Consider the following 23,374-nt stretch of genomic DNA (forward strand, 5'->3'; position numbering starts at 1 on the left):
AGTTCTCTGGCATAATTTATGATACCAGTAATTAAGACATCAACATGTCATATCTCCTTTTCTATTGCTATGCCCGATAGACTGGCCTAGCACTGTTCCTTCCGAGTTTGTGTGTCAAGAAAGCCACAAATAATTGCTGGCACTACGTATTACTTGTTTGTTCATGTTAGATTTGTACACAGGTCTGCAAACATGAGCGGAAAAAATAAACCCTTCGAGTATATTGAGGCATTCAGGACCACAGTCTGAGCTGTTTTAAATAAACGTATATTTTTATTTTCCAGAAAGACCAGTGTGACAAGTAACTTTAGAAGTAAATAAATGATGTTTATGGCCACTGGTGTGTATTGTAAACTCTACAAAGACTCAAAGGTCCTTTTTGTTCTCCACTGGCTCTGAAGCAGATGAGAACACTAAATGCTATTCCCAGAACTCTGCTGACATCAATTCTTTGGACTGGTAGGGCCCACATGCTGTTCTGGCTTGACACAGAAGAACCTGAAACCAAAAAAGAAAAAAAAATTGATGTTCTTCAAATGGAAAGGAATCAATTTACTATGAAAAAATACTTGAAAATAGGGGCATGAAATCTTGAGGTTTGTACAGGGGCCAGTGCTAGAAACTGGCAATACACAGGAGCAGACAGCAGGCATTAAGCCCCTTTCAAGATCAGTGCCTTATTTCTTATGCAGCTTTTTGCTTGTATGTTCCCTTGTAAGAGATTGAATTTAATAGGGCTGAGCTAAATCAAATTACATTTGAACTTAGCCTGGTAAGAGTTAAAAGACATGGACACGTGTTTGTACAAAGGTATTAAAAGTATCCTGTTGACTAGCCCAGAGTGTTCCTTACTGCCCTGGATATCTCGCACTGCTGCCTTTGTGGCTGCCAGGGAGGAAGGAATCCTGATCCGTCCCACAGCCAAGCCACAGAGACTTAAACCCTTTGTCTCAGAAGCCTTTAACCTGCTCAGGCTGCCACTGCAGCTCCGAAAAGTCTCTTGAGAAATCAGAAGCTATGAATACTCTTGCCTTGAAAGAAATGTCCTTTCTATCCTTGTGGTATGTTCCTTCTCCTGAAGGCACTCCTGCTTGCAGCCTGCCTCAAGTGAAAAGCATCAGAGTACATTATGGGAATGAAAGCTTTTAATGTCAGTCTTGGAGCTTAGGTTTGATGCTTTCTCCAACCCTGGCAGTAACAACTGATGGGAGATAGCATTGCTCTTTTGAAAAATGGCAGTCATTTTTACATGCTATTGATGGGTTATTCTGCCATTAAGGATATGAAGGACATGAAGTTTTGTGCTTGAGGGCACAAACCAGCCTCTCCTGCACCTTTGTCAGTCAGTGGAAACTTACCAAATAAGGGGACTGTAATATGATTGTCCATTGTGGGGTTCTCTATGTCTTTCTCTGAAGCATTTGATGCTGGCCATGGCTGGAGTCAGGATATCATATTGGCTGGACTACTAATCTGATTTAGAATAACAGACCTTTTATTCCTATTAAGCACATCTTAGTACAGAGTCAGGTTTCAGCTAGTACTGATGGCCATGAAACACTAGAATTAAGGCCCTACCTACCCTTAGATACCTGGCACAACTGTTATTAAAGTAAATACAACATTGCAAACTTCTACTTACCTATTCATGCCATGACATATTTCTCAAATAAGGAGCAAGTATCTGTTGTATACTCCACCATTTTCCTCTATATAAATAGCCTAAATGACGATGACAGATTATTTTGTACCTGGACAGCTAAATTCTCCTGACAGTTTTGTAAGGGAGAGTTAATGGAAATGAGAGCTGTATATATGAGAGCAGGATAAGGTCTCAAAAGCAAAATAGCCTTTTTAGCTCTCCATGTTGCTAGCACTTCTCTAAAACAGCACTTCTCATTTTGCTTGATCCTTGGATGTGGGAAGGATTTGCTTTCAGATTTGTATGCTTGTAGTGCAGGCTCAGTGTTTATGTGCAAGCTGATTCCCTATGCAGCCTATGGTTATGATTTTGCAGGGTCCCTTGTTCCAGCTGACGACTGCTGACCACAACTCTCATTTCCTCTCTGTGCAAATGTGAAATGAATAGTATCGTAACAGCCTTTCTTAACATATGCCAAAGAGAAAAGATATTTTTCTGTTTTCTATTTGACCACACTGCATTTCAAATACATTACCTCACCTCCACAAAACCCATGGTAATGTACCCCTTTTGTCGTGTGTACTAAACAGACCTGGGCTGCTTCTGTAAGGCTCATTGTACAGCACCTCTTTTTATTCATTTGCCCAGCACACAATCATCCTTAAATGATCTCGAACATACACCAGCTGTGCTGAATCCTCCATTCATCAGTACTGTGTCATCATATCTGAGAGCTGGAAAAAAAAATCACACAAATGTGATACAAATTTCAACTACAGAGTAAATACAATAGTATGAATCTTTCAGGACAGAAATTCTTTGTTACATGTTTATACTGTGTCCTGTCTAATACCCTCATAATTGCATATCCAAACATGTGATAATAATAATAAAAAGGTAATTCTTCATATCACCTCTTGGAAAGCACAGCTGTGTGTTAACAAGATAAACTGATTTTCATTCATATAACACTAGACAAAAATGTTGACCGACTCTAGTGCATACACAAAATAGCAATGACATTGTCCTCATTGACTCCTCATGTACAACATCTCTCCACCAACATTAAGTACATGATCCTTCCTTTTAATGGTTCGTTAAAATAGAGCTAAGAGAACAGGAAATGGAGAATCATACTGATTGAGGCTCTAGTTCTCTCTTTATGTCCTATGGATGCTCCCATCTGCTGCGGATAAGCTCATCCCTCTTCTTTGTTTAGATGACCATCCCCAAAGCAATGGAAGTGCACTGCTGGGGCCTCCTGGCCTTGCTGACCCTCAGGCAGTTTGCCTGTGCCTGCTGGAGTCCTAACTCACCTGGCATGCTTGGGCATGTAGAGTTCTTCATGCTCCCACTAAGGATGTTTACATACAACTTTCGGCAATTCATGTGGGAGCTGCAGAAGATTATTAGCCACTGCTGTCTGCCCTGCCTCTATGTAGCAGAGGAGGCAGGAAAGGCCATGGATCTTCTCCTCAGCTGTTACAGCACAGACAAGGACATCATTTTAAGCTGCCACTAATGTCGATTTACATGCATTTACATGCAGCTGTGAGCTGCAGTGCCTGAAAAGCAGACACGGCGCCTTTTCTCTCGCCCATATGACGAGAGCACTAGCTTCTTGCAGGGGGTGGGGAGGGCACAAGCAGAGCACCTCTTAAATTGTTTCCACAGAAACCATCAAAAACTGTCTAGAGGTGCCTGTGCAAGGATTTTGTCTGTGTGGCTGGCTTTGGAGCAACTCTCAAGAGTCTGCTTAAATTGCCGCAGTTGGGCATACAATTAAAAAAATACATTAAGTTTTTGCCTTTCAGAAAAAGTTTGAATTAATTATGTTCTATGTACAAACTCTATTCAACGAGATCTATTGATAATTCTTCATTCTGTCACTGACTTAATCAGGAAATCATATGTGCCCAAGAATGCATGTTATTTGGGATGGAGAGACATCTGTCAGAGCTCAATCCTTAGACCCTCAGGCTTGTTATTTAAATACTTTATAAAAAGCAAAAAAGCAAAAAAATAAAAATAAAAATAAAAAAGCAAAAAAAGAAAGAAAAGGAATGGAGAACCCCAGCAGTTTCTCTTTGGGAGATGAAGTGAGCAGTGCTTGCACAGCATGTTGTTTTTCCCACAGTACCAGCCTTTTTGTCATGATGGTGACAAGAAGACCTGACTAAGGTGATGGAGATCATTATACAAGGTCTTGCTGGGGTAATCACTGCCTCCTGGAAATTTACTGTCTGAACAGACAAGTGATGGGTGCAGAAGCAGAGGCCGAGGGGCGTGAAGGGCCAGGTCACACGACACGACTTTTTGGAGCACAGCACACAGGAAAAAAAGCCCCGAATTTGAGCACAGGTAAGGGAGAGCGTCTTGCTGGGACATGTTATCATTGCGCATGGTAGGAAGCCATGAAGGGGAAAGTCAGCTTCTAACTTTTAGTGTTAAAGGGAACAAACCCGTCTTAAGTTGCTGTGGTTTTACATGAGAACTGTCCCTGAAGGAACCAGGCTACATCTCTCACAAGCTCCATCTCCTTGATCTTTCTGGCTCTTTTTTTTTTTTTTTTTTTTTTTTTCCCTTTTTCTTGGACAGTTTTACAGCACTGGAATATGAATGGGTCTCTACATACTCTTCTCAAAGGCCTATTAATTTATTCAGTACATTTGCACCTTGTATAGGACTTTTTTTTTTTTTTTTTTTTTTTTTTTTGACTTATAGGGGGAAGTATTTTTCATCAGACATAGCCCTTATTTATTGAATGGTGATATTCAGAAACAGACTGGAATAAGGAACAAAATACCTGTTACAGGCACATTTCAGATAATTTGGTTCTGTAACAAACGCAAAGCTCTTCAGGGAGTAAGAAAGCTTCTGAAGAGGGCATTTAAAATGCTGAGTGCCCTTTCACCAGATGTTTCCTATTCCAGGTTGGAAGTCGTAATTTCCACAGTGAATCTTTTAGGAGCTTTCTGATTAATAAGACTATACATTTTGCGAAGAAATAAGTGTGATTTCAAGTCCTCTTGAAGAAACGAGAAATACAAAGAGATGTTGTATGGGCGTAGACTTGTGAAACCGGGGTGCAAAAAAAAAAGCGTTTATTTCCCTTTTGGAAGCTGTCCAAGAGTAAAACACAAAGCCCGCACTCGGGGAATGAAGCCCATCGCAGAGAGCCGCCCCGGGAGCTCCAAGCGCTGATTTATGTAACGTCTGCCGGGCGGCCTCCCACGCGCGGAGCGAGCGCGGCCCGCGGCGGCGGCGCGGGGAAGGCGGTGGGCGGCGCGCCCCGCCGCAGGCCGCTTCCCGCCCTAGCAACGGTCGCTGCGGCGCGGGGCGGGGCGGCGCCGCGCTCCCCCTCGGCGGCCTACAACGCCCATGATGCGCCGCGCGGGGGGCGGCCGCAGTGACGCGCGGAGCGGCGGGGAGGGTGGGGAGGGGGTCGGTCTCTCCCCCGCCGCGTCCCCCTTTCTCGGCTCGGCGGGCGCCATGTTGGTTTGAGGGGAAGATGACAGGGGGCGGCTGCGGGCGAGGATCGCGCTGAGGCCCCGGCACCTGCGGCTCGCGGCGGGGCGAGGGAGCGCGGCCAGCGCGGCTCTTGGGGGAGGGGGCGCCGCGGAGGCAGCTCCGGGAGCCGCCGGAGGAAGAGGCGGGGGAGGGAGGCAGGGCCGAGGCGGCGGCGGCGATGCGAGCAGCGAGCTGAGGGTGCTGGAGGCGGCCGCCGTTGGACGCCCCCCGGCCCCTGCCGCGCCGCGGTGCCGGAGCGCCGCGGGGGAGGGCGTTCGCCTCCTTCCTGCCCTCGCGCCGCCGCCCCTCCTGGGCAGGGGCAGCGCCAGACCCTGTTGAATGTCGCACGCCTCTTAGCGGCGTCCGACAGCCGCCGCCGTCCCCAGCGGCCCCGGCCCGGTCGCCCCGCGCAGCAGCTCGATCCGCCGGGCAGCGCGGTGCCGCCCGCCCGGGTCGCCCGTTGTTAATGAGGAGGTGACTCGGCCGCACCATTACCCCGTGAATCATCCCGGCGTTGTTTGTCGAGGTCGGGAAGGAAGGAAGGAAGGAAGAGGGAGAGGGGGGGAAAAAAAAAGCCCGCACCCGGTCCATGTCACTCCGTAGTCTCGCCTGGTCTACCTGGCACCGCTGGTGCTGCTGCTGCTGCTGACAAGGATCTGCTGCCATCTCTGGTCTCCTGGTGGTTCCCCGAAACAGCCTGCACACCGGCTTCGCTTGGATATTTTTGCCCTCAGCAACCAACAGCCTTCCCCACTGCATATCAGGCACTCTTATTAATAAGAGACGTGGATCTCGCTGCCTCCAAAGTGCACGCCGATTTTTGTTCTGGAAGATCTGTGGGTAGTGCTTGGTGCTCGCCCCCTCCTTTTTTTTTTTTTTTTTTTAAGTTGTTCTAAACCATTAGGGTAACGTCAAGATGTCCAGCAGTGTTCCAGCTGATATGGTAAGTCTTATATTTCACATTTAACATTATTGTTATGTAATAACATTTACTTAGATGTGTTTTGGCAGAGAAGATGGAAGGAGAAGGGGTGCAGGGCAAAAACAAATATAAAAAAATCTCGTTTACGGATTTAAGGAACAAAAAGTTCGCGGTTAATAGCCTCCCCCCCCCCCCCCCCCCCGGGATAGATCCTGGTTCTGCTTTGATTTTTGGTAATGGAATGTAAAGCTGCAGTGTCGTCTCCTATGTAACGAGGCAACTGTGAATGTCGCCTTTTCGCTTCTACCTTTGTCGGTTAATATCTGACCGCTCTGGCTTAATTTGTGTGGCTGTGGCGTTTAACGCTGTCAAGCACTTTTGAAGGAAGAAAAATACGAAGTAGAAGCATTTCGTTTTATTCAAGCCGTTTCTTTTCTTTCTAATGCGGTTGAAATTCAGTCCCAACCTTCTTCCTTTTCTTCCCTCCAACTTCCCTCGTTTCTTACTGATACTTTGTCTTGTAATGTTGATGGGAAGTTAATTCCTTCACTTGACGCCGGGTCAAGAGCGAGAAAGAAATTATCTTGCGCTTATTTACATAGTAAGATCCTTTGTGCACTAGCTGCAATCTGGACGTTTTTCAAGGGCACTCCTTGTACTTCTTATGGCGGACTGTACTTCAGCCTGTATTGGATACTCAGCTCGGTACATTTAAACTGGAAAGGTATAAAGGTATAGTGGGCATGGGGAGAGAGGAGAGAGAATGAATCGGGTCTGCTCCAGGTCTGCTAGTTAATCTTTCTGTTCATCAGGACTTTCTTGATTTGTATATATTTCCATAAATCACTTAATGAAAAAGTTGTGGCTGTACTACTTTTGGTGGTTACCTTATTTTTTTTCTTCTTACAGTGAAAGATTTATGTCCCCATTTAAAGATGATATTTTTTCTAGCAGCAGCAGACTTGTCTGTGGCTTTTTCTCTCGGGATGCAATTACCCCTTCTGATTATAACCTGCTACAGCAGTGATAATATAAAAACTGAATACCACTTGTTTCAGCTGTCAATATACAAGTAATGGTGCATATATTTGACAATCAGGCTATTGAAATAATGGTATCATTTAGATGCCTACTTTCATTGTTCCCTTTACAGCTTTTCTGCTGCAGACAAAATGACTGAATTCTGCCAAAAAAGCAGAAACATAAGATATAGATGATGACCAAACAGTTTTTAAACTTACAGATTTTTATCTTTCTCAAATACTATAAATATATTTTGCCCTCTGGAAGGGGAAAATGATGAGGCAACTGTTGCCTCTAAGTTTAAATCTTTTAAATGGTAATTTTGAAATACGATTTAGCATGTTTCTTTTCAGGGTTGCTTTGATCATAAGAATACTCTGAACCCCTTCCACATTTGCACATGCCATTCTTTCGTTATATCAGAGAAAATCTTTGCTCATCTGTGGAGGGTTAGATGCAAATCTCTTACTACTGCTTTTTAAATTGCCTGGAGGAGTCCCTTGGCTGTGGCATGAAGCACTCCTCTTTCCTCTTACCCTGGGCTGAGTGCGCTGCCACCCCCACAGTGCTTCTAGATCTGTCTGCCTGGGAGTCATGGTGCTGCCACTGGACTTGTAATGTTTGAAGACTCTATTTTATAACAACATACAAATTTAAAGATAGAAATAAAATATTTTATTTATTAAAACCATTTGTTTCAGTCATGATGTAATCAGGATGCTGCTGGCAGGGATATCTAGGCCTAGTGATGCTCTGTTCCTTCAGATCAGGAAGAGGCTTGTTATATGTGGTGATGTTCAAATATTGAGTCATCACAAAAACATTTGAATGAAAATGTTACAAATCTCAGCATAATTTAACAGAATGGGACTTATTTTTGTCAATCTTAGGATCATTTTGATTTGTTTCAGTATTACTAGATGCAATTTTTTTCTGAAAGTTTGAAGTGTGTTTAGAAACTCAAGTTATTAAATACAGGTTAATTTCTAGAAAGAAGAACACTTAAACTCATTTTGGATCTCCTTTTATCATCAGCATTTCTACATCAAAGGAGTTTGTTGAGGAGGGAAAATAGGATTGTTATTTGATTGCTCTTTAAAGAGAACCGCTTAACAAACAGTTACTTTGTTTATATATGTTTTTATTTACTGTAGGACTTTAGAGTTCACATTTCTCTTATCCACCCTCTCTATAATTTGCATTTACAAAAAAAAATCGTTTCCCATTTCTGTAGGGGTTGGCATCATTGTGATTGGGTGTAATATTGTGAAGGCTAACTCTACTATGACTTACTGAGGTACTATGATATTTAACTGTTTTATCGTATTCATGAAAAACTAATAATAATATAACAAAAATATTATAACTGATGCTTCTTAAAATGTGGTAATCTGCAGTGGGTCTGCTTGTCCTTCTTTTGAATTAGCAAGAACCTACTTTACGTGAATTCCCATAGTAAGTTATCAAATCTTCAGTTAGTTTTATACTTGTAGATTGGCAAAATTTGAAAAAGCACATTTAGTTGATTGTTTTTCCCAGAAATCCAGTAGATTTAATCAGCTAACCATTTCAGCATCACTTCTTAAATAATGAACATAACGCTTTATCATTTGCATTCCACTAATAAACTAGATGGTGACACACCACATTCTGAGCATTGTAAGTTTGTGGTGCATTATTGCTTAGCAGTACATGCTACTTAAAGGTTAAAACTGCACTTCTGGAATGAAACCTGCTAATGTTGACCTCTGTACTTGTGCAGTTTCATTAACTTAATTAGGACTAGATGTGTGGAATAGTTTTTAGAAATTACATTGTGTATCTACTGCCTATTTTTTTTGTGTGTGTGTAAATAATGATGCTTGTGATGGCAACAGGGAACATCTCTGAATATTTTGAATAACTTCATCCTGACTATTTTGAATAACTTAATCAGATAAATTATTGGTTATGCTGTTCAGTAGTAGCTTGAATTTGACTGTGAGTAACAGTGGGTCTGTTTGCAAGTCATATTTCTTTAGTAATAATAAAAAGGCACTAAGTGGTTTATCGGCTTGCGAAGTTAATCAATTTTATTTGTTTGTTTGTTTTTCGTTGACCAAATTAAAATGGTTTACCGTTCATTTAAAAACTGTAGCAGACCATTTCAGTACAAGCTTTTTTTTTTTTTTTTTTTTTTTTTTTTTTTTTTTTTTAAAAAAAAAGCTCACTACAGAAGTTTTACTCAGTTGAATAATCCCCTTTATTTCTGTGGAGTTATCACAAGATTCTGAAAAGTGTAGTCTCTGTATTCTGTGTTATTTTGATACTTCTCCTTACAAATATAACTCTTAAGGACCTTATAAGTTCACAGTTAGAGGCCTGGATGATTGAGAAGAGAGTATTACATTGTTTGCAGTCTAGATCTTTCCTATATCAGTGAATTTTAGTTGAGCACAAAAAGGCTCTGCCAAGCCTTTTTTCCTTGGCTAGTTCTTTGCAAGTCTTCTAGGATATAAAGTCTCATTTTTTTTTGTGTCGTTGTTCAAGAGTGATGCTTTCCGTGCACACTTTTTTTTTTTGTGGCACTAGATAAACAACACTTAAAGCTAGTAATTAACTGAAGGTTTTCAAATTTATTACATAGAGCTATTGAATCCCTATACTGAACTTAAAGAAGAGATGTAAGTGGTCTGTGAGAGACTGTTTTGAATAAAACTTAAATGGCTGGTTTTGTGCTAGACATAAGCAGACATGAGAGCAGTTGGGAGTTCATGGCCTGAAACACTTGAATATAAGGACAGCGTTAGGGCAATAAGAGGATAATAATAATAATAAAATCTGCACCTCAGTTAATGTCTTATTTGTGTCAATGCTTTGTGAAATTGTATGTATGCATGTTCTTCTTCAGGAAGTTTAATGTAGAATGGTGATGAAAAGGCTAACGTTTATAGGGACTTTTTTTTTACTGCATTTTAATGTGGACTAACAGGAGAAAAGGTTGGAGATGTACCTGATGCCACATCAGTTGGCGAATATTTGCATCCAGGGTTAAGGTTCAGACAAGAGGGAATCAAAGGAGAAGTTACGGCAGTTGGTATTTTCTTTCTCTCTCTCTCTCTCCTTTTTTTTTTTTTTTTTTAATTCATCTCAGTCTAAACAATTCTTTCATTTAAGAATGATAAGCACATTGTCATTATAATGCACGTGGAATACAAAAACAAAATACTTTGTCTCATGGCAGTTTAACTTGTAGGTACAAAATGCAAGAAATCATGCATCTCTTCTCCTATTGTAGCTGCTTTTCCTTTTGTCTTCAGTAGATGTTTTTTGTTTGTTTTGAAAATTATTATATCCAAAGTTGTCTTTGTGCATGTAGTCATAAAGAACTTAAAGGTTTAATTACTTCTGTCTCTAACCCCTCCCCTCCTAATTTTGGAAGTTTAAATTTATTACATTGTAAGATAGAAAAACCTGATAAAAATGTTTTTATCTTGATATTTTTCCTTCCTTTTCCTGTTTTGTTTTTTTTAACCATTATTTGGTTATTTTAAGAGATAGGAGCATCACTTCTTCCGTTAGCCTCAGTGTTCTTCCCTTCTTCTTCCCTCCTTGGAGAAGGAATTCGTGGGATCTCTATTGGAAAGAAGAGCTTGAAGATGATCATTCCTCACTCCCTATATATCAAATCATTTTTATAGCATATTTTAACTTTTTTTGTAATGAGATGAAGAACCTCCTTATCTGTTGTCTGCAGCAGTGGCCAGAGACATACTTGTCAAAACTGATATTGTATATGTATATTTTTGGTATCCTTCAACATGATTTATATTTACTATCCTCTCTTTTTTTCCCACAGATTAAAAAAAAAAAAAAGGTCTTACCTATGTATCTAACCAAAAATAAATCATTGTAGTAATGACTGGCATTTGTATGTAGGATGCCGTAATGTAATAAGGTTAAATTCCACAGCATCCTGATGTATTGAACATATTCTGAGACAATTTTTTTATGTCTTCATTTCATTTTCTTCAGGGATGAACAACTTTTACTTGTAGAGGAGATAATGATTGATATTTATCCTTGGCCTCAGTGTAGCACTGTGCTTCAGAGAATTTACATTGCCAACCTCCACTTCTGTTCCTATTTTTTTTTTCTTAGCTGAATTTGTTTCTCTCCACTTCTGTTATCTAATTCTGTGAAATACTGAAGGGAAGGTGCACTGAAGGACATTTAACTCCTCCCTTGTTGGGAATGCTGGGAAGCCAGTAGTAGTTGCTGGCAGGTTCCAGCAGGGCTGAGAAATAAAAATCATGCTGAATATCTGGCTCTGGCGAAATGGAAACCTCTACAGTAGGAACACTGAATTTTGCAGTGAATTTTGTGTAATCCTGGCAGTCCAGTCATGACCTGAGTAGGGACAAGTTGCAGCTCTCAAAGGTATGGAATTAGGACCAAATTCAGGTGCAGGTAATCTGTATTTCACCTAGGAGCTTGTGACAGTTGTTCTTCCATATCTAAATTTATATTCTCTTCCCCATGAGCATTTTATTTTATGTCATTCAAGGCCCATAGCTCTCTTCATTGACTTGGCTTAAAGCTGTAGTAGAAAATTAGGCTGTTTGAATATGGTCCTTGTGGAAGGCATGGTAAGCAACATTTTAATAATACTGTAATCAAAATGACTAAGGACAGGGTTTTCTGTTCTTAACTCTTAAGTTCTTTCTGAGGTCTGTGAATGTTGAAAGCTGTATTCTTTGTATATACAATGAGAGGGATATATTTGTTTATATTTTTGGTGACTCAGCTTTGTCTATTTCTGAGGAAAACTTAGAATGCAAACTTTTGGTGATGTCCCTATATAAGCTTATACAATATGAAGCAGAATGGAGAGCTCAATTCTGACTCAGCCGGTGAGTGCTACTCTAGTTTGCAGAAATCCAGAAATATCTGGAATGTGACTAATCGTTCTTGTGGTTTTATGTAAAAGAGATAGTACAGCTTATTTTCAGTCTTTTCTTTACACCGTACAGGATCCATTAACTTTCTTTCTTCTTTAACTGTAGTGAAAAGTAGAACTGCTGATCAATACACTTTTCAATGTTAATTTTTTTGGAGTAATTAATTGAACCTATTGAAGTAGCAAGCCTTCCCTGCTGCAGTTTTGCTTGCATAAAGTTTAACTTACTATAGTTACTAAAAAGCTATGACTGAGTGCAATGCTTTCATTTCAGAAGCTATTGAAAATAAGAGCATCAATGAAGTATTTTAATATAATTTTTCTAATGGCAAATCTAAACTCCAAGTTCTCATCAATTTCAGCTTAATTTAGAGATCTATTTTCTGAATTTCTAAATTCAACTATTGTTTTAAAATTACCCTATAACTCTACTAGAAAGACTGTCTTTCATTTTTGCAAGCTTCTGGGATGCATATGTTGCAGAACATCTTAAGGCACTGACTGCAACATTTATCATTGGATATACCTCCAGACAAATTAAAGTTCACAGATGTACTACTAACTGTTGCAAGCAACGATAATGAAGAAATACTGATGGAAGAAGAGAATGAAGAATCACCCTGCAAGAACTGGTTCTTTGGTTGTTTGTTTTATTTAAAGTTGCTGATACATGAGTTGAGGTTCTGCAAATAGCTTTATGCTCTTCAATACTGTGGAGTGTTTTTTTTACTATCTGAAAAAAAATGCAAAAAGAAATGTTGCTAAACAGGTTTTCTAATAATGTAAAGAAAAACAAACCTCCTGAATATTTTCTTCTAAGAGCATCATTTAAAGAAAAAGTTAAGACCTGAAGTAGGCCTCAGAAATATGGTTCTGCAGAAATACTTTAATATTGTTGCATCTGAGTGCTCTTAAGTATTTATGGAAATAAAGTGCATTTTTTAATCACTAATCAGGATTGTGGTTAGCTCCTTGACAGAGGACAAATCTGTTACTGCTTGTGAACCACGCACACTGAAGGCCCTCTCTCAATTTACAAGAAGACTCTAAAAATATGTTGAAATCTGAATAAAAATGTAGTGTATATTTTCTGCAAATTGATGCTTTGTGTGATTAGATAGTTTAAAATAAATATTACGCAGGTCACAAAGTTATAACTCTATCAATGTCATCAATTTTTTTTTCTAACTTTGGTAAACAAACCTGCTGAAAATAACTTGCCAATGACAGGACCACTGGGTGTGTGTGTGTGTATGTGTATGTTTTTTTTTTTTACTTAAAGTTATGTAGGACTTTCAGTTTAGAACTAAATGGAAAGTTTGTGGCAGAGCTTAGTTGTGATCTTATTCCATAATACTGTTGTTAGGGTGACAGAAACAAGTAAGAAGGTGCTTGAGTTTTGTAAGTCCTATGTAAATTAACTAACCAAATCCAGGGATTTTGCCTAGGAGTTTGACAAATTTGTTCCACTTCTCTACCAAAAAACAAATCTATGCCTTAGTGAAGCAGAGTTACCAAATGGTACTTCATGTTCAACAGCATAGGGTCATACTGTAGAAATGTTTGTATTCTGTGTCTACCTACTGTGCTGGTTTCAGTTTCTGTTGTGAGCTGGCACAGATTACTGTTCAAACTAATCTAATTTATGTCAATGGCCTGGACTGCTGCTGAGAAACAAAGATGGTCTTATAATGGAGAGCTCTTTAGCTGCAGCTGAGAATCTGGGTCTTAATCTGCATCTATTGGCAATTTTTATGGGAATGAATATTTAATTCTATTTTTTGGGGGGGTGGGGGGTTGTCCTGAGCTCTTGTGGAAGCTTTTCTGTGATCTTCATTATGCAATTTTCATTTTTGCGTGTTACATAAGAAATTCTATTGACAGAAGTGTAGTACCAAAGTAAACATGAGGAAGCTAAATGTGTTTTTCCTTTAGAGATTGAAATGAACAATGTGTTTCATCTCAAAAATATTCATACTTCAAAGTCATATATTATAGCATTGGTTAGTATCTCCTTGATGGAGTTCTGATATGCTAATGCTTTGTGGTCTGGCAGAAATCCACATCACTGTAATCTGTTTCTGATACTTAACATATATTCTGGATGGTACTATTTAAAACTGTCTCAGGAATCTGACATATGTTTTTAATGAGGATAAATACTGGAATAGTGATAAAATAGTGAAGTTCAATGTTAATTAAGTCTTTCATAACTTGGGGTATAAATTTAAGATTTTTTTTAAAGGTTGATTAGTGCCAATGTATATATGAATATATGTGACATATGCCAGTAAGCCTTAGGAAAATTATATTAAATTATATTATAAAAACTATTGTTTTAAAATATTAGTCTTTTTCACTATTTAAGATTAATTACTACACAACATTCTTCAGGCGTACTGTATACCGTAAGTGACTGAATAAAACCCCTTGTAAGTTTAAGCTTAAAGCCCATGTAAGTTTAAAATACCTAGTTGCATTTTTTTTTTTAATTATTGAGTTCTTTTTTGTATAGGTGGTATCATGAACATCAAAACAAATTTAACTCTTGGAGTGGTGTTCTGTGGTTATAGCTGATGTACTGCATGTTACTTAGAGCAAATCAGATCTGAATGTTTATGTCATTTTGGCTGTGAATGCGTATACTTTTAACTTTTGATCTGTGCAAATGAGTTTTACAGTCTTACCAGTTCTGAGATAGTGAAAGCTTAGCTTTCATTTGTGAAACAAGATTATTGATCTGTAATGGAAACAAGCTGTATTGGACTTGCGTGTTTTAGTCGTTTATATTTTGTACACTTTTATAGCTGTTTGGCAGTAACCCACAAACTTTTGGAAAGCTTTATCCAAAATTTTTAATGAAGGGGGAATCTATTTGTTAAGCTCTTATGATTCAGTAATAATCAAATTAACGCGAAATCACATTAAAAATTATTAACTTTTAATAGATGAATTACAGCATATAAGTGGTGATGAACATTAAATATTACTGTATGTTTATAAGAATAATTAAAAATCTGTTCTCAGAACAGAGTGATGTGCCTTCTATTATGAAAGCTTCTGAAATTTTCACTTTCTATGTTTTTCTGAATTTTAATTGTTAGATTGCCATTTCCTATATTAGGCAGGATTAGCTGTGGCTAGTCATTATGTGTACGCTGCAGTTGCCCCGCATGTGTTGCTCAGCATAGTACTGCTCTAGATAAATCCAGGCCTGAGGTCTGCCTCATGCTGGTTGGTGTGGTTAGAACATCTGAATTAGTGGTTTAGCCTTTTTGAGAGCAGTTAAGAAGATACTTACTTTCCCTATTATACAAAGTGATGGTAACGTTTCTTTGAGTCGCTCTAGTTTCACGTATCTTCAATCAGCAACTCCATATTCATAAAGTGGGGTTTCTCGGGCATGTACCTTGTGGCTGTAAAAATTTGTAAGGATTGTTTGACTTGAATATTCAAGAGTTTTGTACCAAAATGTAGTGTAATATATACTCTTCATTCCATAGATTTTTTTCAAGAAAGACTATTTTAAAGACTTTATGCGTTAGATATGTGATAAATACTTTATGAATTACAACCCCATACTAATTCATTTTAAATGTGAAGTATAAATCAGGGAAATTTTTTTTTCCTCCAAAAGTTCAAAAAAAGACTTGTATTTCTATTCATCTAGGCACAAGAGTGAAGTTTTAAGATACAATATATCAGATGCTGGGACTGAGAAAACTTGTTTTTGAGAAATTTGACTGACTTACATCTTGTGGATCTCATTTTCATCACTAATGTCATAATGAGTAGGAACTTTGATAAAAGTGTCTGAGTGCAACTGTGTCTGATATTTGACTACTTAGTACCCCTGGCCAGTATAGTTTCTTAAGAATTTGGACTTCATATAAACTTGGAAATGTGTGAGGTGTTTTCTTTTTTGATTGCATATGCTTGAAGTTATTTGGAAATTTAAAATATTCATTTAGTATGGGAAACCAGTAAACTATGAGCAGGGTTGTGATGTGTGATCCAGTGAAAATAGTGGGAATATTTGCGAAATTGTTTTAGCTTGGAGATGGTTGTCCCCTTTAAACTATTTCCCTCTCACTAAGAAATGAGCCCTCTAGAAAGTGGTTCAGAGTGAGAGTGCAGGTGCCTTGAATACGGTAGAAGAGGAGAATGCTCGTCTGGTGGTGGGCTCTAATGCTTCTTTGCAGGCAAGAATCTAAAAAAAGTCTACTTTATGCAACTTCATTGTGAAAAGGAAGGTTGAAGCACATAGATATGCAGTGTATTGTCTCCACTCACCTCTGTTATGGTGGTGGGATTTTTTAACTTTTTTCTACCTGACACTTTACACTAAGCCCAAGTTGCTGTGTGCCTTCCTCTTCAACTTTGGGGATAGCCAGGAAAATCCCTGCAGAGGGCTATTGCACAGGGGCAGAAAATTTCCTGATGCTGGGCTTTTTGCTAAGGTAAATGCTGTCTGCACTTAGTGCGGGAAGTAAATAGGACTCAAAGATTTTAATGTGGAGTGTAAAGCTTTGGTAGGAATGGACTCTGCTACTCCCAAGGGTAAGAGCCACACCTACATCTTTCTCTCAATCAACTGTAAAGAGTGGGGCAAAGAAACTGGCACTTTTAAGCTGAGACTGTTTTTTTTCAATATTGAAAAAAATTATCATCTTAATTTTTTCAAATATTGTGTTTATTGAGTAAATACAGTTTATCATGTGTCTTTTGCCAGGGTGAATGTAGAGTATGTACTATTGCATTAAGAGGACATTGTTCCACTTGTAAAATGAAGTGCAGAAATGCTCAAACTATTTAAACAAAACAGGGTAAATGATCATTGTTATGTATAATAGTTTCTTCTTCCAGAACCAGGTACTTTTGCCACTCACAGGACCCGTTCCTTATGTTCCTTATTCAGCACCTAGTCGTTGTTCAAAGACTGGATCAGTGCCTTTTCACACTGCTCAGACCTTTCTTGGAAGAGAAGTCTAATTCCCTTTGAGCATTCCTGTAACACTGCTCTCCTTAACAAAAGTATTTCATAAAAATCTGTTTGTTTTTCAAAGATCTATGAGAAAAGAGGTTGTTGTTTATCCAAAATTATGAATATTGTACATTGTAATTTCTCTGATTCATAGCAAATATTTTTTATACAAGGTAACTGTATAGTAGAGTTGCAGTGAATGAAAGCTTACTGTTTTCTGAACTGTATTTGGAGAGAAAAGAAATAATCAAAAATCAAGAAATTTTGTCTGGAGCTGTATATTCTAGAAAACAATTCTTGTTTCCATTTTTCTGGACAGCTACACTCAGCACCATCTTTAATACTTGTCAGTCCTGGTTGTTCAGAGTAGTCTTATTCCATGCTTGCACTAGCATTTCAATTAAGCTAGTATACTCTCTTGCTGATTTTAGATTTATTCCAGAGGACCTGTTGTGGACAAAGAGTGAGATAAAATGATGCAAGAGTCAAGAAAATATTTATACATTAATAGATGCTCTCCAGAGAATTTGGAGAAATGTTGTAACTATGTTAGCAAGTTGTAAAAAGCAAGTTTTGAGGCTAATGCTTTCCTTTTCCTACTATTTTTATCGTGGTGCTATGTTAGTATTTCTTTCAGCTTTTATCACTGGTTGAGAATTGCACAGTTTTGCTGAAATGTTTTTATCTTTCTTTGAAAGAAATTGAAATTCTGAGCACTTTCATATCAAATATTACCTGATTTAGCTATTAATTTTCATGTTCTTTTTGAATAGCATACTATCAGTTCAAATCTGGAGCAGTGTTAAGGAAAAATAAAAATGCACAGCACTTTTCTGCATTCATGAAATTGAGGTAGTTTTATTCTTACACTGCCTATTTGGGATTTTGGCTATTTTTGTTTCTTTTTTGTTTGTTGTTTTTGGAAAATGAAAAGTAGGAGAGACAGCAGTTCACTCTATCCGTGCAGCCCAAAGCAATAAACAGTCAGTGCTTTTATCTGCAAACCTGCTGTTTGCTGTTTGCTCACTTTTTTTTTTTAGCTGAGTTTGAAATTTACCAAAGTGAATAATTAAGAGTGTTGACTAATTCCAGATAAGGCAGAGCAAAGGTGAATAGTTTCTTGCCTTTAGTAGTTGATTCTACTTTAAGTAAAGTCAATCTGACTTTACTTAAAAAAAAAAAAAAAAAAAAAAAAGACCCCAAAACAAAAAACCCAACTTCTTTGTTGTTGTCGTCTTCAAAAAAGAAATCTCCCCCTCCCCTGAGGCAGGAGGGAAAAGAAATGTTTTGGGAAATCATATTTTTTTGACCTTTTCTGCCTCTTTTAGCAGAGTTTTGAAGATTTTCTTTTACTAGATGTTGTTTTGCAGAAGATGGAAGACCTAGATTATGATCAAATGAACCCAAGAGTTTTCCGCCTTTTCTTTATATTAAACAAATTTTCTTGTAAAATCAGATTGCAACGTGTTCCAAAAATGTGGTACAGTTTTCAGGATGAGCCGTAACTATTTATTGTCAGAGATTGAAAATTCATACACAGAAGTCATTTAATCAGAATCTTAAAATTCTATAATCTTATGTTTTTGCTCTATCTTTAACTTTGGTAAGAAAGCAATTTTATAGTTGTATGCTGGTACTTTGTTAGAAGCTGTGTTGGCTACATTTGGAGTGTCTGCAAAGCTGTTGCTTTGCAGGATTGGGAGGGGAAAATCTTTTGTTTCAAAGCAGTTCAAGTAGGGTTGGTGAGAAGAATGGGATTCTTTTTCAGTTGTAGCTATTTTGAGCTGGTGGAGTAGTTTGAAGGATAGGTGGTGGTAGCACCTGATATGAGTGCAGAGAGAAGTCAAATGATGATTATGCCACCATCCAGTGACAGACATATAGACACTGAACGCTATCACCGATACTGCTCACAGATTCATAGAATGGTAAGGTTGGAAGGGACCTCTAGAGCTCATCTAGTCCAACCCTCAACATAGCCCCGTATGGAGATTGAACCCACGACCTTGGCATTAGCAGCACCGCGCTCCACCCAACTGAGCTCAAAGCCTCCCAGCTTATTGATGGGCAGTACTTTGCCATACAAGCATGATGGGCAGAAAGAAACAGCCAAGAAAAGATAGAGCTATAACTTTCTCTTACCATGCGTAGGTTTGTACTCTTAGTAATTAAATTCTGTTATGTCAAGTTCTTAACAAGTCAGATAACACCATTTTCTGATAAAGGACAAAGTTTTTGCTACCCCCAAACCCCCACCAAATGCAGACACACTCACTTAAATCAATCCCTTAGTTAGTATTTTTATTTTCAGCCTTGATGCTGAATGGAGATAGAAGAGCAATGTATGTTACTTTTCTTGGTTGAAGATGAGTGAGATGCATCTGTATAAGCGTAATCTCACCTTCGGCAAAAGTAGATCTGGTGCTGCCAGATCGAGGCTCTAAAGCAATAAGGTTCCAAGTACTTGGTTCAGTTGCCTAAACTTAGACAGTTAGTGCTGTTTCACACATCCTAAGGTGTCCAGAATATCCACAGAGAGCAGACAGCTGTGACACATGACTTAAAATCATAGAATCAGTAAGGTTGGAAGGGACCTCTGGAGATCATTTAGTCCAACCTCCCTGCTCAGCAGGGTCACCTACAGCATGGTAGACAGGGTTGCGTCCAGGCGGGCCTTGAAGATCTCCAGAGAAGGAGACTCCACAACCTCTCTGGGCAACCTGTGCCAGTGCTCTGTCACTCTCACAGGGAAGAAATTCCCCCTCACGGTCAGGCGGAACTTCCTGTGGTTCAGTTCCTGCCCATTGCCTCTTGTCCTGTCACACAGGACAACTGAAAAGAGTTTGTCCCCGTCCCCTTGACACCCTCCCTTCAGGTACTTATACACATTGATAAGATCCCCCCTCAGTCTTCTCTTCCCCAGGCTGAAGAGGCCCAGCTCTCGCAGCCATTCCTCACAGGGCAGGTGCTCCAGCCCTCTGATCATCTTCGTAGCCCTATGCTAGACTCTCTCCAGTAGCTCCATGTCTCTGTTGTAGTGGGGAGCCCAGAACTGGACACAGTGCTCGAGATGAGGCCTCAGCAGGGCTGAGTAGAGGGGCAGGATCACCTCCCTCCACCTGCTGGCAATACTCTTCCCAATGCACCCCAGGAGACCATTGGCCTTCCTGGCCACAAGGGCACATTGCTGGCTCATAGTTGATTTATCATCCATCATGTCCTTCTCTGCAGAGCTGCTCTCCACAAGGTCAGCCCCCAGCTTGTGCCTCGGGTTATTTTTTCGTAGGTGCAGGACTCTGCACTTGCCCTTGTTGAACCTCATGAAGTTCCTCTCTGCCTGACTCTCCAGCCTGTCCAGGTCTGTCTGAATGGCAGCACAGCCCTCAGGTGGATCAGCCACTCCTCCCAGCTTGGTATCATCAGCAAACTTGCTGAGGAGGCACTCTGTCCCCTCATCTAGGTCAGTCATGAAAGAGTTGAACAGGATGGGACCCAGTACTGAGCCCTGGGGGATGCCACTGACTTATAGGAGACCCACACCTTCCTCCAGGAGAGCAGCTGCTGTGTATGGGGAGGATACTTCTAAAGGATACGTCTAAAATAGCACTAGGTGCCTAAGTTTAGGTGATTCTTTTGAGCTGTTAACTGTTGGGGGCTTTGTGAAGCTCCATTAGAGCACCTCTATTTGTAACACTTTCATATCCTTTGCTTGATAGGTTGCCTTTTTCTAGCTTAAATTTATTAAGCAGTGCTTTAAAATCACTGAATTCTTGAATTTGTGGTAAATTACAATTCTGCCAGTTTTGTTATTTCCTTCAGAAAACTTTTGTGTCTAAGGTTGTGAGCAATGCAGTAGAAAGCAAGTTTAGCAGTATTTTAAATTTATTTTCTTTTAGTGTAGCAGAATTTCCCTTAATTAGAACTATTTCAAAACTTGAATAGTAATAGATGTACTGGTGAAGTAGATACAGTGTAATTGCAGATATCTTTGTCAAGCGTGATCCAGTTTGAGCTGTTACCCACAGTTTGCTAAAAGCAGAAAAGTATTGAAGTTGGGGCACGTTACAATCACAGTAAGGTTGGAAGTAATTTAAGATATCAAACAAATGAAAATTTGTACACAAATAGATTAAATTTTGAGGATCATCTGAAATCCTTGAAAGCGCTTATATATCAGCTTTATAATTCATTGTATAAAATTGTACTTCAGTGTTCAATTCTAAACATTATACCAGAAATGCATTATATTTTTGATGTGTAAATGTGTAATCGCACTTGTGCAGCAGGAAAAAAAAATACTATCTATACAAAAAGTGTGTTGTTTTGGTGATACTAGGGAATTCTTACAGTGGAGTCTCACAAAGAAATTCAGATATGGTTTCTGATATTAGATTAAAAGAATAAAGCTTACTAGTTGAAGCTTGATAGGTCTCTCTTGACATTGTCCTGAAATGTTTGCAAGATATGTTGTATCTTCTGAGCAGAAATTAATTTGAGTAAGTTGAAAATTTATGCCTAAATAATTAAATAATGAGGATTATTTGGTATTAAATAAGGGAAGAACACAGGCTTGGTATTAAATAAGGTAAGCTATCATCACCGTAGTAAATTTTCTGTTGTTATACTTGAAGTAAATTTCATTCCTATAATTTGAGAAATACATTTTATATTTTGGAGAGCATCTTTTGATATTTGTATATTGTTGAAGGTTGTGTTAGGGTTTGAATACAACCTTTTTGTGCTTCTTACTAGCACTCTTTTTTTGGCCCAGTTTAATGTCATTTTTTTTTTTTTTTTTTTTTTTTTTTTTAAGAATCCCAGTAGAAACCTAGTGATCGTAAATACAATATTCTTGGCATAAATTGTTGCAGTGTCTGTAGACAAAGGAGAACAACAGCCAACCTATTTCATGTGCATCTCAAAAACGAAACATGTTTTGTCTCCATATACTTCAAGGCTAACCTTTTGTCTTTGCATAAACTTGTCATATTTCTCTAGATTATGAGTGGTGTTTGTGATTATGGAGAAATCTTTGTATAGTACCTATCGGAATATAATATTCATCCATATGACAAGACTAATCTCTGACCTCATGCTTCTGGTAGACCTCTGTCTTGAACAGCTAGACTTTGTTACTGAGGGATCAATCAAAAATTTATGAAATGGAATTAATATATCAGCAACCCTGGAAATAATACTTAACCTACAGAGTTAGAAGATGTCTTTTATTATTTTCAAGTAGAAGGACTTTATTCCATTGAAAGCTCTTGCATGCAGTGTGGGTGTGAAGCGTTGTAGTACTTGCAGCTTTGTGTCTAGAAGGGCTGAGCAAAGAACTAGCAGCCAGCAAGTATATTTATTTGATTCCACACATTTTCTGTTATGCATGCATGAGCTTTTACACTTTTTAATACAGCTTCTATTTGTGGATGAGAGTATCATGATTGTTGAATGTAGACAGTTTATTCTAAAGACTTTTATTGTTCAAACTAAGCTGAAAATGATCTGCAGGATAAAGCTGTGACCTAGTTCTGCATTTGCCAGCTTTGGAGAGTATTATTGTCAAATCTGTGCCTATGTAATTCTTTGTTTAATTTTTGTTCCTCCTCTTAAAAATAACTAATCAGTCTTTAAGGTGAATAGTTAAAGATGTGGAGTAGAATGTACGAAATTATTCTATTAAATGTTAATTTTTAGGGTTTCATTTTGAAGGAAGAGAATTTATTGCCCAGCACAATGTGTTGGAGAGGTCAGCCTATCTACTTTCCTCTTGCTCGTAAATAGGAATCATGCACTTTTGTAGAATCAATGTTACCTACCTAGGAAAATTGATTGCCTAATCTTTAATAATGTTTGCATTTCTCTGTCTGCTGTGGTCAAAGCTCTCTATAAGTTGGTAAATATAATATTAAAACACTTAGCAAGTACTACAGATATGCTTGTTTTATTAGATTAAAAAGAAGAATTACGATTATGTTCTGTGTTTTGCTTTGCTTTTAAACTCAAAAACATACAGGACTGTGCTACTTTTAATAACTGCTTCATCCCATGTTGAGCCTGACTTTCATGGCATTGAGTCTGATGGTAAGCATTCATAAGACTGACAAATTTTTTTGCAAGTTTAATTCCTAATACAAAAATGTTGTCTGAAAAAGGTTTTCTGCCTACAGAGAATTTCTATATATGTATTTATTAATTGTGTAAGTTATATGAATTTTTTTTCCCAAACTGGAAAACATTTTGTTTTAGAAATACTGTTACACATTATCTTCAAATAATGTGATATCTGTTGCTTTCTCTGGCTAGTCAAGCAATGATAACTGGTGGGGGGGGGGGGGGAGGGAAACAGATATA

The 23,374-nt window shown here is 38.6% G+C and overlaps 1 protein-coding gene and 1 long non-coding RNA gene across 2 annotated transcripts in view; one reads left to right on the forward strand and one right to left on the reverse strand.

The window, feature by feature from the left end:
- Positions 1-251: 251 nt before the first annotated feature.
- LOC134135599 (uncharacterized) lies at positions 252-5,995 on the reverse strand. The gene is made up of 3 exons (XR_009957319.1): positions 5,735-5,995; positions 2,324-2,376; positions 252-498 (listed from the first exon to the last, which is right to left on the reverse strand). It is a non-coding gene; the product is annotated as an uncharacterized LOC134135599 (long non-coding RNA).
- UBL3 (ubiquitin like 3) overlaps positions 5,122-23,374 on the forward strand; it is a 59,428-nt gene continuing 41,175 nt past the window's right edge. Inside the window, exon 1 of the mRNA XM_062567161.1 lies at positions 5,122-6,095. Within this exon, the coding sequence (XP_062423145.1) occupies positions 6,069-6,095 (27 nt within the window). The 5' untranslated portion in view covers positions 5,122-6,068. The remainder of the gene's footprint in view (positions 6,096-23,374) is intronic.

This window comes from Rhea pennata, chromosome 1, assembly GCF_028389875.1.
Source record: "Rhea pennata isolate bPtePen1 chromosome 1, bPtePen1.pri, whole genome shotgun sequence".
NCBI classification, from domain to species: domain Eukaryota; kingdom Metazoa; phylum Chordata; class Aves; order Rheiformes; family Rheidae; genus Rhea; species Rhea pennata.